The sequence below is a fragment of the Mesoplodon densirostris genome, chromosome 5, assembly GCF_025265405.1.
Source record: "Mesoplodon densirostris isolate mMesDen1 chromosome 5, mMesDen1 primary haplotype, whole genome shotgun sequence".
Lineage (NCBI taxonomy): Eukaryota > Metazoa > Chordata > Mammalia > Artiodactyla > Ziphiidae > Mesoplodon > Mesoplodon densirostris.
In genome coordinates this window covers 144,854,440-144,870,398 of record NC_082665.1, presented here as the reverse complement: position 1 = coordinate 144,870,398, position 15,959 = coordinate 144,854,440, and the positions used below count along the sequence as shown (strand labels likewise).

At 36.6% G+C, this 15,959-nt stretch overlaps 1 protein-coding gene across 4 annotated transcripts in view; it reads right to left on the bottom strand.

Moving 5' to 3' along the window:
* The window catches only part of GK5 (glycerol kinase 5), an 84,868-nt gene that overhangs the window by 27,070 nt on the left and 41,839 nt on the right, over positions 1-15,959 (bottom strand). For 3 of the 4 annotated variants that reach the window (XM_060100223.1, XM_060100222.1, XM_060100221.1), the window contains exons 5-11: positions 14,378-14,509; positions 6,184-6,259; positions 5,553-5,614; positions 5,015-5,088; positions 4,750-4,810; positions 3,226-3,352; positions 1,823-1,927 (exon numbers count right to left, since the gene is read on the bottom strand). In XM_060100223.1, the coding sequence (XP_059956206.1) occupies positions 1,823-1,927; positions 3,226-3,352; positions 4,750-4,810; positions 5,015-5,088; positions 5,553-5,614; positions 6,184-6,259; positions 14,378-14,509 (637 nt within the window). The remainder of the gene's footprint in view (positions 1-1,822; positions 1,928-3,225; positions 3,353-4,749; positions 4,811-5,014; positions 5,089-5,552; positions 5,615-6,183; positions 6,260-14,377; positions 14,510-15,959) is intronic. The other variant, XM_060100224.1, reaches the window with a different exon arrangement.

Below are 15,959 nucleotides of genomic sequence, written 5' to 3'. Positions count from 1 at the left end.
TTTTGGGGGTGGAGGAGTAAAATTAATAAAAGGTATAACTAAAAGAGAAGAAATAGGTAACCTATATTTTCTATTTCTGATAATTCTGAGGTGACTAAAGATACATGTCCAAAAAATTAAAAGAAGTACATTTAAGGAAGAAGAGACTTTTAAGTGATAAAAAGCTTCCAAATAAACAATTTGTTGTTGTTGTTAATAAGTAATCTTATGCTGATAATGCAGGTGCAGGCTTATAGAGAAAGAGAGAGAAAGGAAGAAATGGATTGGCATTTTCCTCCTTAAGTGTATGTTTTCTGCCAACAGAATTATCTTTGTCTTTAAACAAATTGGTTTAGTTCAAATCAGCAAAATAGATAGCAGAGCCCCTCATAATTTAATAGTTATCAGAGATAACTATTGTTAATGCTTTGGTATATAACACTACATACTGTATGCAATAAATATGGTTATATAATATATAGGCTCTTCATTATTCACAATAGCCAAAAAGTGGAAACAACCCAGATGGCCATCAACTGTTGAATGGATAAATGCTCGTTCATCCATATGGTGGAAAATTATTCAGCAATGAAAAGAAATGAAGTAATGATACATGCTACAACATGGGTGAACCTTGAAAACATTACATGCTGAGTGAAAGAAGCCAGTCACAAAAGACCACATATTGTTTGATTCCATCCATATGAAACGTCCAGAATAGGCAAATCCATAGAGACAGAAAGTCGATTAATGGTAGCTTAGGGCTGGGGGATAGAACAGGGAGTCACCACCAGTGGGTAGGGGGGTTTCTTTTATGGAGAACAAAAATATTCTAAAATTAGACTGTGGTGATGGCTACACAACCCTGTGAAAATACTAAAAAATACTGAATTGTACACCTTAAGTAAGTGAATTATTTGGCATGTGAATTATATCTCAAAAAGCTTTTTTTTTATAAAAAAGCAAAAAATATTCATACAGGCTGTTCTGCGACTGCTTCATCCCTTCCTTAATGTATCACAGACAGTGTTGCATGTCAATAAGATGTGCAACTACACGGTTATTTGTGACTACAGTATTTGTGTTATTTGTACAGCATTCCATTATATGGACGTACTGACATTTACTTACTTAATGCTTTATTATTAGATAGGAACTTATTTCCAATTGCCGTGTTAAACACCCATGTATGTACACATGTCTTTGCACACATGTATGATTATTTTCTTAGGAAACAAAGAATAGACCTGAGGGCCAAGGGTCTGTACTCTATAAAATGATACATGTTGCCTAATTGCCCTCCAGAAAGGCCATACTAATTAACATTCATCCCAGTGGAAAACAAGAATACTTTTCTCTCTACGTTTCCATCAATACTGAGCATTGTAGAACTAATTAAGTTCTGACAATCATAGGAGACATCAATTTTTAAATGTGTATTTCTTTGATCATTGAATTTAAACAGCATATTTTAACAGTCACTTGATTTATAAAATACCTATTCCTCTGCCTTTTGTCCAATTTATTGGTCATCTTTTAAAATTTTTCTAACATATGCTACAAATTGTCCTTACCAGTTTGTCTTTCAACTTTGCTACAGCATCTCTCTCTACACGTTCTAATGTTTTCTATACTTACATCTATTATTCTTTTTCTTTATGGTATCTGGCTTTAATGCCTAGCCTTTTACCATCCCAATGTCATAAAAATAACATCCTGTATTTTCTTCTAGTGCGTCATTTTATTTCGTTTCATTTGAATCATCCATTTGTGCTGATCTGCGATCCTGTGGCTTTCCTGAGTTATGTCTGGCCTATGAAATCTGTTGAAACAGACGACTCACCTAACTGTTGAGCCCACTGTATGGCAGTACCGGTGTCTGCTGCATTGCCTTCAGCTAAGCACACCACTTCTTGCCCAATCTTCCACCCAATTAATGGATAAAAGCCTTAAAAACAAATAAACAATATAAGTCACACAATAAATAGTGAATTCATTACAGAGATGTCTACAGTGGAACAATTTGATTATCTCAAAAACTAGCAACATGCCTGTGGAGTCAGACTGCCTGAGTTCAAATCCCAGCCCTCTCTCACTTTCTAGCTGTGGTCTTACAAGTTTCTAGTTTCTTAGTCTCAGTTTCCTCGACTGTAAAGTGGTCTACCTCAGAGAGCTTCTGTGAGAATAAACTGAAAAAGGACTTAGGGCAGTGCCTGGCAAAGAAAAAGAACAATAAATATTAGCTTTTAGTAGCTACAAGCATATCTATGTCTCTAGAAACACAGAAACTATTTTAATTGAGAAATTAAAGGTTATTATGAGATTGGTTTGTCAGACAACTAACCATGCTATTGCATTTATCTGTAGTTTCTAATTTTTTTTAACCCGTTATTGAATTTGTTACAATACTGCTTCTGTTTTATGTTTTGGTTTTGTGGTCCCAAGGCATGTGGGATCTTAGCTCCCTGACCAGGAATTGAACCCGCATCTCCTGCATTAGAAGGCGAAGTCTTAACCACTGGACCGCCAGGGAAGTCCCCTATCTGTAGTTTCTAAACAACATTCCTAAATAGAAACAATGATCATTCTTCTGTTGTTGTTTTTTTTTCTCATTTAATTTAATTTTTATAATGATCATTTTTCCAGCTTTCATTTTCCCAGTTAGGGAAAAAGGAAGAACTTTAGGGGGGATGAAAGGCAAGAAAAACATTTTTAAATCCACCTCTTAGTAACCATGTTAGGAGACCAGAGCTCAGACTAAGAGCCCCAAGCTCTCCTGGGTGTAGTTACACAATCTAAATTTCTTGGTTTGTGCATTCCAGGATTTCCTCCATTAGAGAGTAAATTCTTAGCAATTGTCATTAAAACCCTAAATATGCATGGGTCACTAGTTGAGAAGTACCACTGCCAAAAAGTATCACAAAAAGAAGAAATTCTAACACATAAAAGAAATTTTAGAGGCCTAGAAAGATGTTTTCAACAAATATAACATGTATTATAGGTAAATATTTGGAAAGCTGACCAAAATACCCTAGTCTTTCTGAACTTTTCCCTAAAATCTTTCTCATTTTTTAGTGCTTTTAATTTAAGAAAAAAGGGAAATGGGGATTAACTTTCTCTAAGAAGAATAATGAAAAATATTAGACAATATCCTTAATATAAAATAAGAAAATAGTGTCACAAAAGCTAAACAAGTAAAAAGAAGGGATATATTATTAATAAATAGGATAAATTCTAACTACCTACCTCCAACACTCTGTTGAGGGTTATTTCCAGTATTAATATCCAAAAATGTCCCAGTTCCCATGGTTAACTTCACATCTCCTGTCTGGAAGCAGCATTCTCCAAACATGGCTGATTGCTGGTCAGCAACCTGCCAAAAACATTCAAATATAAGACCTTGGGCCCTTAGCAGTGTTCCATTTCACTGTATCCCACTGTCTTACTTATTGTATTCTCATGGTTCACCACGTTATTTCCTTTCCCTTAAAAAAAGGAAACAGAGAGCAACAACTATATTATAGGAGTCTCTCTAGGACTAACGTTATGGGGATAACTAACGTGTCTCGGGAATTTTCAGCAGTCTACCTACTTCATCACTTTTAAGTATCATAAGAATAATCTTAGAAATAAAAGTCAGAATAAAATTTGTCCAGAAAAAAACAACTAAGATTGTTCATTTGCAACTTGCAAGCATTTTCATTCATTAGTCAAAATAACTGGTCACACAAATTTCTCTTTTAATAAGAGAGATAGGTGTATAAGTAGATGTAGGTTAAAACTATACATTTCCCAAACATACATTTTTGTTAAAAAAATTATAACTTTTTTTTTTCCCACATCACACTGCTTGCAGGATCTCAGCTCCCCAACCAGGAATTGAACCCAGGCCATGACAGTGAAAATGCCAAATCCTAACCACTAGACCACCAGGGATTTCCCTATAACATTTTGTTAATGTAACTATATGTAGATATATATACAGTAATATTTTAAGGACCAAAACTCATCTGAAGAATGCTTTCTCACTAATCTATGTCTTCTAGCCATACCTTAATCTAAACCTGAGCCTACCCTGAGTTGAATAAGACTGATCCTCTCCAGGAATTTGTAACTTGAGAATTTAATTCCCCTCCCCTCACTTGATTTCTCCACCTACCATAGTGACTGTCCATCTAGGGACAGATGCTCTATACCTCCTGTTTAAGCTGTTACAGGAAATTAAAGGCAAGATCTGAGTTTCTATAATCAAGAAAGAAACCTCAAAAATCAGAAACAGCTAATTTTTCACTCATCCACAAATTCTTCACCAGCTAAGTAGATGCTGATGAAGGATTTTATAAAATGTAAATATATTTCTTCTTTACTTTACTTGCCCTATCACGGTTTATCATTATACTATATCATATATAAACTAAGCATTGGCCCCACCACGGTTTTTTTGTCTCAGAGTATTAAATACAAGCCACACATTACTCAAAATACAACATTTTTAAAAAATTTAACACAGTTTTCTGAAAAACTATATATAGAGAAGTCAGAAAAGGTTATAAAGTATTTCCATGATAGAACACTGGCCCACAGGTCCCCTTTCCAGAAAGTGGAGAACACTTCTGATTATATTGAGAGCCCTTTAAGTTAAAAAGAAAAAAGATACTTTAACTTTATTCTGCAAGGACCTCTTTTGTTTCTTAAATCTAATCCTAACTATTCATATACATTCATTTAGTTTATACTATACAAGGAGAAGCCCTCGAGTTTTCTACTTACCAAGGCCACTACTGGTATAGGCACACCAAATATCTCTTCATCCACTGATCCAAAATTGTGGCTTCAAATAAAATTGGTGAAAAAGTAAGTTATAGCTCTAGAAATATTAATTCTAAAATTCAGCAAATTGTTTTTAGTGTAGGCCAAAAAGTTACATAATGAACATAAAAGCACCTCAAACATGTAATAAGACACTTTTCCCTACACAGGCCAGGTGAATTCAGGGACAATTTTGCTGGTTTCTATGTCTGATTTTCATTATTACCTTGTATCCTTCACGGGAGGCAGCAGAGAGAGCGGGATTGAAAGCAGGGAGGTGATGAGCTTACTCCAACACATCTGAGCACAGAAACATGTCATCAGAATGCAAGCTACATTACAGAAAAATTGGTGATTCAAAAACAAGGGAAGGGGCTTTCCTGGTGGCTCAGTGGTTAAGAATCTACCTGCCAATGCAGGGGACACGGGTTCGAGCTCTCCGGGAAGACCCCACATGCCAGGATCATCTAAGCCCATGCACCACAACTACTGAGCCTGTGCTCTAGAGCCTGCGAGCCACTACTTCTGAGCCAACGTGCACAACTCCTGAAGCCCGCGCGCGCCTAGAGCCCACACGCCTAGAGCCCAAGCTTCGTAACAAGAGAAGCCACCGCAATGAGAAGCCCGCACACCGCAACGAAGAGTAGCCCCCGCTCGACACAACTAGAGAAAGCCCGTGCGCAGCAATGAAGACCCAATGCAGCCAAAAGTAAAATAAATAAAATAAATATATTCAAAAAAAAAAGAAGGGAAAAAAACTTTACCTCATATGGGTCAAAAAGTCCAGTTGTACTGGCATTTGAAAAATCTGTGGCAAATTCAGAACCTAAATTTGTATTGGAAACGATTTATTTATTATCAGGTAGTATAAATCAACACCTATCCCTAGTCTATAGTATCAACCTTTGTCTGCCCTCAAATTCATTCCAAAATGTGTATTTCCAGTGCAAAGTCTCCAAAGCAATTTCCCACTAAACCTTTTTGAAATTTTATACTTTGCAAAAGCACTTTCAGGCACATTTCCATACCATGATTCCCAGTTTAACGATGTGGAAAGGGGCTCAGAGAAGCAACGTGATTACCTATAGCTATACTATAGGTATAGTTGCAAAGTGGCAAATTAGGAATTGAACTCAAGTCTTACCACTCTAGAAATTATGACTGTTCCTCGGTCTTATGTTTGAGGTTTCATCACAATTTTAAAATCACCCTCCTCTTAGAATAAATCTGAAATTAATCTAGCTTTAGTATAATATGAAGTTACTACAGTACCAAAGAAACAGTATGTCTGGGATATGGGGGAAAAAGTTTTAAACTTGCACTTTTTTCAGATAAATCATTTCTGTCAGTCAAATTCCACTTACTTGAGATACAGATCTATCAAATCATCTTTACCTTTTGTGAGCTTATGTAACAACCAGGTATCAATAGTCCCAAAGCAGCAATTTTCTTCTTCAATTGCCTTTCGCACCTTGAAAATACAACAGCACAAAAGCAGTTCAAAAGGCTAAATTATTAAGTGCATGACTAAGTGCCAACCACTAAATACAATATAATCCCATTTTTTATAAAAATTAATATATACATAGAGAAATAATTTCTAGAATTTACCCCTAATGGTTCTAAGCAATTACTATAGGGTATGAAAGGCTTTAGTTTTACACCAAGAATGTTTACTTTTGTGATGAAAAAAACAAAATGTATCTCTTTTTTAGTTTAGATATACAAATATGTCTAAATATAGAAAGTCTAAAATGGGATGGCACAGTATGGCTCACAGGTCAAATCCAACCTGTTGTCTGTACCTCAAGTTAAGAACGTTTTTGTAATTTTATAGTGGTTAAAAGAACAGAAAGAATACCTTGTGACACATGAGAAGTATATGAAACTCAAATTTCCATGTCCTTAAATAAAGTTTTACTGGAACACAGCCATGCTCATTTATTTATGTATTATTTATGGCTACTTTCATGCTACAATGGCAGACTGTTTGTGACAGAATCCTCACGGCCTTTAAAGCCTAAAATATTACTTATCTGGAATGTCACAGAAAAATCTGCCAAAGGAAACAAAAGAATCAAAACCTCTTTAAACTAGCTAATAGAGAAATTGGCATGCTTGTAAAGATATCATTAACTTACTGGAAAACAATTCCGCAAATCCTACTTGATCACCTCTTCAACTCCTATTTGTCCTTCAAGACTAGCATTTCTTGGGTGTGCCTAACCCAGTACCACACGGGCAACTTCCACATAGCCATTATCTCACAGCATCATTACTTCCCTAAGCTCCTTAAGAGCAGGAACTAGATTGCATTTATAACCCCAGCACCTAGGAGGGTTCCTTTCATATAGCACATGTTAAAAAAAAAATTGGAGAAAATATTTGCAAACAAAGTAACTGACAAAGGATTAATTACCAAAATATACAAGCAGCTCAATATCAAAAAAACAAACAACCCAATCGAAAAATGGGCAGAAGACCTAAATAGACATTTCTCCAAAGAAGATATACAGACTGCCAAAAAACACATGAAAAGATGCTCAACATCACTAATCATTAGAGAAATGCAAACAATGAGATATCACCTCACACCTATCAGAATGGCCATCATCAAAAAATCTACAAGCAATAAATGCTGGAGAGGGCGTGGAGAAAACAGAACCCTCTTGCACTGTTGGTTGGAATGTAAATTGATACAGCCACTACAGAGAACAGTATGGAGGTTCCTAAAAAACTAAAAATAGAACTACCATATGACCCAGCAATCCCAATACTGGGCATATACCCCCGAGAAAACCATAATTCAAAAAGAGTCATGTACCACAGTGTTCACTGCAGCTCTATTTACAATAGCCAGGACATGGAAGCAACTTAAATGTCCATCGACAGACGAATGGATAAAGAAGATGTGCACATATATACAATGGAATATTACTCAGCCATAAAAAGAAAGAAAATTGAGTTATTTGTAGTGAGGTGGATGAACCTAGAGTCTGTCATACAGAGTGAAGTAAGTCAGAAAGAGAAAAACAAATACCACATGCTAACACATATATGTGGAATCTAAAAAAAATGGTTCTGATGAACATAGGGGCAGGACAGCAATAAAGACACAGACGCAGACAATGGACTTGAGGACACGGGGAGGGGGAAGGGTAAGCTGGGACGAAGTAAAAGAGTAGCAGTGACATATATACACTACCAAATGTAAAATAGATAGCTAGTGGGAAGCAGCTGCATGGCACAGGGAGATCAATTCAGTGCTTTGCGACCACCTAGAGGGGTGGGATAAGGAGAGTGGGAGGGAGAGGCAAGAGGGAGGGGATATGGGGATATACGTATGCATATAGGTGATTCACTTTGTTATACAGTAGAAACTAACACAACACTGTAAAGCAATTATATTCCAATAAAGATGTTAAAAAAATAAAGCATGCTAAATAAATGAGATTTAAAAAAACAGCAAATGGAGACATTTAAGAATGAATCATATTTTAACAGTAGAAAGGATCAATAAAATGAAGACATGGGCTTCCCTGGTGGCGCAGTGGTTGAGAGTCCGCCTGCCGATGTAGGGGACATGGGTTCGTGCCCCGGTCCGGGAAGATCCCACATGCTGTGGAGCAGCTGGGCCTGTGAGCCATGGCTGCTGAGCCTGCGCGTACGGAGCCTGTGCTCCGCAACGGGAGAGGCCACAACAGTGAGAGGCCCGCGTACCGCAAAACAAAACAAACAAACAAAAAAAATGAAGACAGATGACATGAGTTCCAAAAAAAGAAGTCATCTGTAGATTACTTATAACAAGTATTTTGAAGAGTCAAGTACTATACCACTTAAATATGGAGTACTTAAAGTAATATTATTAGATTTCAAACTCTTCTTAAATTTAGAAATTGTGATTCTAAAATTTGTTTCAGATTAGACAAAGGTTAATCTGTATTTCAGCAAGTAGCAATAATGCATGCCAGGTAGTAAGTTCACTTGCTCATTCAAAAAATACTTGAGGGCTGCCCTGGTGGCGCAGTGGTTAAGAATCTGCCTGCCAATTCAGGAGACACAGGCTCAAGCCCTGGTCCGGGAAGATCCCACATGCTGCGGAGCAACTAAGCCCATGTGCCACAACTACTGAGCCTGGGTGCCACAACTACTGAAGCCTGAGCACCTGGAGCCCATGCTCCACAACAAGAGAAGCCACCGCAATGAGAAGCCCGTGCACTACAATGAAGAGTAGTCCCCGCTCGCTGCAACCAGAGAAAGCCCATGCACAGCAACAAAGACCCAATACAACCAAAAATAAGTAAATAAAATAAATTTATTAAAAAAAAATATTTGAGAGCCAGGCCCTCTGATTGATAGGTAGTAGGCCCTTGTGAGGCTAGATGGACACAGAGTAGGTATCAGGGCTTGCTAAGGTTGGAGGACCAAGGGCAATCCTCCGCCCATTGGGTTAAGACTCCAAATGGCTCTACCCTCGGAGAAAGGGTAAACTAGAAGGATGGGCTCTTATAGGAACTCCAACTCAGCTTTGAACCATCTCAATCATTAAATTGGATTGAGATAATGCTGGTGCACAGAAGAATGGCAGAAGCATACCTAGATCCTATCCAGAGCAACATATGTTAAGGCTCTCGTAATTTCTACACACAAGCTCACAAATATAATGTCTAGTTCATATACACACACACACACACACACACACACACACACACACACATATGTATATATATACACACACATATATAAAAACAAGTAGCCAGGTTCACCAAACTCATCAAGTTGTATGCATTAAATATGCATAGCTATTTGTATGCCAATAATCATACCTCAATAAAGTGGCTTAAAATTTTTTAAAAAACCAATTAAGTAACCAGGCATACAAGGAAACAAGAGAACATTGCAGGGGGTGGGGGGAGGAGAAAGAGACAGTCCATAGGAGCTATAGATATTGGAATTAATAGCCATGGACTTTTAAAATACCATGCTAATTATGTGGGGACAACAAGTGAAATTCTAGAACTAAAAAAATTCAGAACTTAATGGACGGGTTTTCATAATAGCACATTAGAAACAAAGAGATAAGAGATTTGGAGGACAGGTTAGAAGAAAATATCCTGAATAAAGTCCACAGAGACCAAAGAATAGAAAATATGTAAGATAGAGTGAGAGACAAAAAGGATTTAGTCAAAAGGTCTAACATACATGTAATCAGATTTTCAGAAGGAAAGAAGATAAGCAGAATGCAGCAGAAATTTATATTTGAAGATAATGGCTGAGAAATTTTCCAAATCAACAACATATATCAAACAATGAATTTAAGACGCCCTACAAACCCCAAACAGGTTGTCACACCTAGATAATAAGCGCAGAAAATGTGTTTGATAAAGTTCTAACAAAATGTCTTGGCAAACTAGGAAAAGTAGAGAATTTCCTTAATTTGATAAAGGATAGCTAAAGAAATTTATACTAAATGTGAAATGTTGAAAGCTTTTGTTCCAAGATCAGGAATGAGAAAAGGACGTTTGTAGTCATCGCTTCTAGTCAGTATATCCTGGAGGTCCTTGTAAATGCAAAGGAAAACAAATGCGAGTACAGTCACATTTCTACATCATGTGCTATTAGAGCAGCGGGTCCCCAACTTTTTTGGCACCAGACACCGGTTTCACGGAAGACAACTTTTCCATGGATGGCGGCAGGGGGAGGTTCAGGCGGTAATGCGAGTGATGGGGAGCGGCGGATGAAGCTTCGCTCGCTTGCCCACCACTCACCTCCTGCTGTGCAGCCCCGTTCCTAACAGACCGCCGACCAGTACCAGTGGTTAGGGACCCCTGTATTAGGGAATTGGATTAAACCAATGAGATACTACGTCACACCTATCAGAATGGCTAAAATCCAAAACTGACATCAAATATTAGCAAGGATGTGAAGCAACTCCCATTCATTGTTGGTAGAAATGCAAAATGGTACAACCACTTTGGAAGACAATTTGGCAGTTTCTTACAAAGCTAAACATAGTCTTACCGTATGATCCAGCAATCACATACCTAGGTATTTACCCAAACGAGGTGAAAATTTATGTTCATACAAAAACCTCCACACACATGTTTATAGCAGTTTTATTCATAATTGCCAAAAACTGGAAGCAATAAGATATCCTTCAATAGCTGACTGGATAAACACACTGTGGTACATCTACAGAATGAAATACTAATTAGTGGTAAAAAGAAATAAGCTATCAAACCACAAAAAGACATGGAGAAAGCTTTAATGCATATTGTTAAGTGAAAGAAGCCAGTCTGAAAAGGCTACATTCTGTATGATTCCAACTATACAACATTCTGGAAAAGGCAAAACTATATAAAGACAGTTAAAAAAAAAATTGGTGGTTGCCCGGGGTTCAGGGGTAAGAGGATAGGGATGAATAAATGAAGTGCAGGGGACTTTTAGTCAGTGAAACTATTTTGTATGATACTGCAATCATAGATACATTACATTAATAATATTTTATAATAATGTGTTACTGCTGATTCATCAATTGCAACAAATGTAGCATATTAATGCAAGATGTTAATAACAGGAAAACCATGTTGGGGGGAATATGGGAACTCTGTACTTTCTGCTCAATGTTTCTGTAAACCTAAAACTCCTCTAAAATTAACATGTACTAATTTTTTTAAAGGACAAAAGATTTATTCCGCTTGTATATGTCTTCTTGAGTCAGTTTGGGTAGTCTGTGCATTTCTGGGAAGTTTTCCATTTTATCTAAGTTATCTAATTTGGCATACACTTGTTCATAGTATTGCTTAATAGAGCTCTGTACTTCTGTGAAGCTGGAATTAATGTTCCCTCTTTCATTCATAATTTCAGTTATTTGGATCTTTCTCTCTCTTTTTTTCTCATTGTCTGTCTAGCTAATCTTTTCAAACCAACTTTTGGTTTTGTTGATTTTTTCAACTATTTTTCTATTCTCTGTTTCATTAATTTTCACTCTAGCCTTTATATTATTTTCCTTCTGCCTGCTTTGGGTTTAGTTTACTCACCTTTTTCCAGTGTCTTAAGGGAGAATATTAGATTTGTTTTCATGTAGTCTCTCTAAGTAATATAGTCTTGTTCTAAATTTCCCTGTAAAGACTAACTCTTGCTACATCATATCGTAGTATACTGTGTTTTCATTTTCATCCATCTCAAAATTTTTCTAATTTCTCTTGATACTTCTTCTTTTACCCATTGATTATTTAAAAGTGCTTTGTTTAATTTCCACATATTTTTGAACTTCCCAAATTTCTTTCTGCTACTTATTTCTAATTTCATTCCTTTGTAGTCATAGAAATACTTTGTATAATTTCAGTCCTTTTAAATTTATTGAGACTTGTATTATGGTGTAGCATATGTTCTATCCTGGAGCAGGTTCCATGTGCACTTAAGAAGGATGTATATTCTGCTGTTATTAGTTTTCCATAAGTGTCTATTAGGTCTAGTTGGTTTATGCTGTTCAAGTTTTCTATTTCCTTGTTGATCTTCCCTCTAGTTGTTCTAACTACCACTGATGAACTGTTTATTTACACCTTCATTTCTGTCTGTTTTTGCTTCCTGTATTTTGGAGCACTGTTATTATGTGCATTATTATTATATATATGTTTTTTGGTTGCGCAGCTCAGCATGCAGGATCTTCCCCGACCAGGGATGGAACCTGTGCCCCCTGCAGTGGAAGTGTGGAGTCTTAACCACTGGAATGCCAGGGAAGTCCCAATTGTTATATATTTCTGATGGATTGACTTCTTCTTATTATAAAATGTCCTTCTTTTTCTCTAGTAACATTTTTTGTTTGTTTTTAAAGTTTGTTTCATCTGATATTAGATAGTCACTTAGCTTGTGGTTGCTGTTTGCATGGAAATCTTTTCCATTCATTTACTTTTTAAAAAAATATTTTATTGAAGTATAGTTGATTTACAATGTTGTGTTAATTTCTGCTGTACAGCCAAGTGATTCTATATACATATATATACATTCTCTTTCATATTCTTTTCCATTATGGTTTATCACAGGATATTGAATATAGTTCCCTGCACCATACAGTAGGACCTTGCTGTTTATCCATCCTATATATACTAGTTTGCATGTGCTAATCCCAACCACTCAATCCTTCCCTCCCCACTCCCCCTCCCCCTTGGCAACCACAAGCCTGTCTTCTCTATGTCTGTGAGTCTGTTTCCATTTCATAGATTCCATCCATTTACTTTTAACTGATTTGTATTTTTGAATCTAAAGAATGTCTCCCATAAGACAGCATATAGTTTGATTTTGCTTTTTTATCCAGTCTAAAACCACAGTGAGGGCTTCCCTGGTGGCGCAGTGGTTGAGAATCTGCCTGCTAATGCAGGGGACACGGGTTCGAGCCCTGGTCTGGGAGGATCCCACATGCCGCGGAGCAACTCGGCCCGTGAGCCACAACTACTGAGCCTGCGCATCTGGAGCCTGTGCTCCGCAACAAGAGAGGCCGCGATAGTAGAGGCCCGCGCACTGTGATGAAGAGTGGCCCCCACTTGCCACAACTAGAGAAAGCCCTCGCACAGAAACTAAGACCCAACACAGCAAAAATAAATAAATAAATAAATAAATAAACTCCTACCCCCAACATCTAAAAAAAAAAAAAAAAAAAACCATGGACCTCCAAAGCGGGCTGCATATTCTCCAGGGATATGCCACATGATCCACTATTAAAACCACAATGAAATATCACTACCTATCCACCAAAATAACTAAAATTAAAAAGACTGATAATATCAATTATGATGGTAAATGAAATTATAAATTCCCTCCTTCACTGATGAGGGGTGTGTAAATTGTCAAAAACTGTGGGAAAATGTTTGATATTATCCACTAAAGGTGAAAATATATATATACATTCATGCCCTAAAAATTCCATTCCCATGTATAGATACAGCAGAAATGCATTTACATAGCATTATTCATAATGGCCCAAAATGTACATTTGGAAATAACTCAAATGTACATGAACAAAAGGGATAAATGGATAAGCTATGTAAAATCATATACTGAACACTAAATAGCAATGAAAATATAAGGAAATTAATTTACATACCATTTGGGCATATTTCACAAATATAATGTTAAGCAAAAGGAGTCAGACACAAAAGAATAAGCACTGTATGATTCCATTTACAAAATTCAAAAATATTCAGGCAAAGAAAGCTAAAGTGTAGTGTTGAGGAATAAACAGGTAACTTGTAAAAGTGGAAAGAAAGTGTAATACATAGTGCCACAGTGTTCTAGTTCTTGATTTGAGTAGTGTTACACAGATATTTGCTCCACAAAATATCACTGAGTGGTACATTTTTGTTTTGTTCACTTTTCTATATGTGCCATGACTCCAATAAAAAGGTTTAAAAGAAACAAACTGAGTAAGGATTCCTTGTCTTCCATCCCAATGTGGTGGACACTTAATTTTCCCTCAAATAATCAAATTATTATCTTTATTCCTTGCATTTTTTCATCCCTATAATCTAGACACACACACACACACACGGACACACACACACACACACACACAAACACACTCTTTCCTTACCTCAGCCAGGTTCTGCAAAATCCAGGCCAATCTCAAAGAAACATGCTGGGTTGTGAAAGTGAACAAACTGGCTGCTAAAAATCGTTTACTTCTAGTGAAAAAGTACAGCATTCGGCAGGAACTGTGTATGAGCTATTTAAAAAAAAGATATTTTAGGAAAATGCATTTAATGGTGTTTGATGTTTTTATATTAAATTTCATACACATGCAAACAAACCCAATAGCAAACAATTTATTTCACTACTTATAAAGTGTTCTCAGCACCTAAGGAGATCAAGCAAAGCACCCTAAGAGGACAATTTGCATTCTAAAATACGAAATGTGACACATCTGCTATGAACTTCTTTAGCAAACACTAGAGGTTCAAGTACTTATAAAAGTCTTTTAAAAATAACTATTTTTGGGCTTCCCTGGTGGCGCAGTGGTTGAGAGTCCGCCTGCCGATGCAGGGGACACGGGTTCGTGCCCCGGTCCGGGAGGATCCCACATGCCGCGGAGCGGCTGGGCCTGTGAGCCATGGCCGCTGAGCCTGCGCGTCCGGAGCCTGTGCTCCGCAACGGGAGAGGCCACAACAGTGAGAGGCCCGTGTACCGCAAAAAAAAAAAAACAAAACTATTTTCTACCACTTTACCTATTTTTAACTATGGAAATAAAGGTAGAGAGTCAAGGGAGAAGGCTATTTTTCTATTAGAAATATATTTTTAATCAAGTTAGTATTAACCCAGAAGGGAAGCTCCCCTACACACTAAGTGCTTAAAATTTGGGATAAGAGATTTTATTTAATACTATTTATATTTATCTAATGATTGAAGATGAAACATACAGTTTTCAATTTACTTCTTCGTATGCAAAACCTTTAACTGAAAAAAAAAAAAGCCTTATACAGAAAACTAGCATTGAGTTTTAAGGTTTGTAAGACGTACTAAAAACACCCAAAATACAACAAGAAAATAAACCCTTATCCTGCTACCTAACTAGAAGGATGCAGATGGACAATTCAACTTCTGAAACTGATGTTTTACAAAACATTCATTTATAGAGAATTTACCTACTTTATGCATTTTTTCCTATTATTCCCACCCCTCCCCAAAATAAATGGAAAGATTTTGGTTTATTTATTTAAAATGGAAATAAATTTATTTTTCTTTCATTTTTAGCAGAATGCATCAATCAAGAAATGTGTAGACTCAGTTCTCTCTACATTTCAGTTTTGTCCTTTTTTTTTTTTTGAACAGTGAGGCTCATTTTCATTTTTTCACCTTTTTTTCTTTTTGGTGAGAACATTTATGCTCTACCCCCTCAGCAAATTTCTGTTATACGATACAGGATTATGAACTAGTCACCATATTAGGCATTAGATCCCCAGACCTTATTCATCGTTATAACTGAAAGTCTGTACCCTCCTTTTCACCCTGTTCAGTACTCAAACCTTCTGCACTTCCTTATATTTTACATTACTTATTAAATATAAGACTTTTTTAAAGTATTTAAGGTGAACACCCGGAATCCTTCTTCTGATGTGTTATATGTTACGAAACATCTCGAACTGAAATGAGTTCTTCTTCCATAAGCAACTATACTT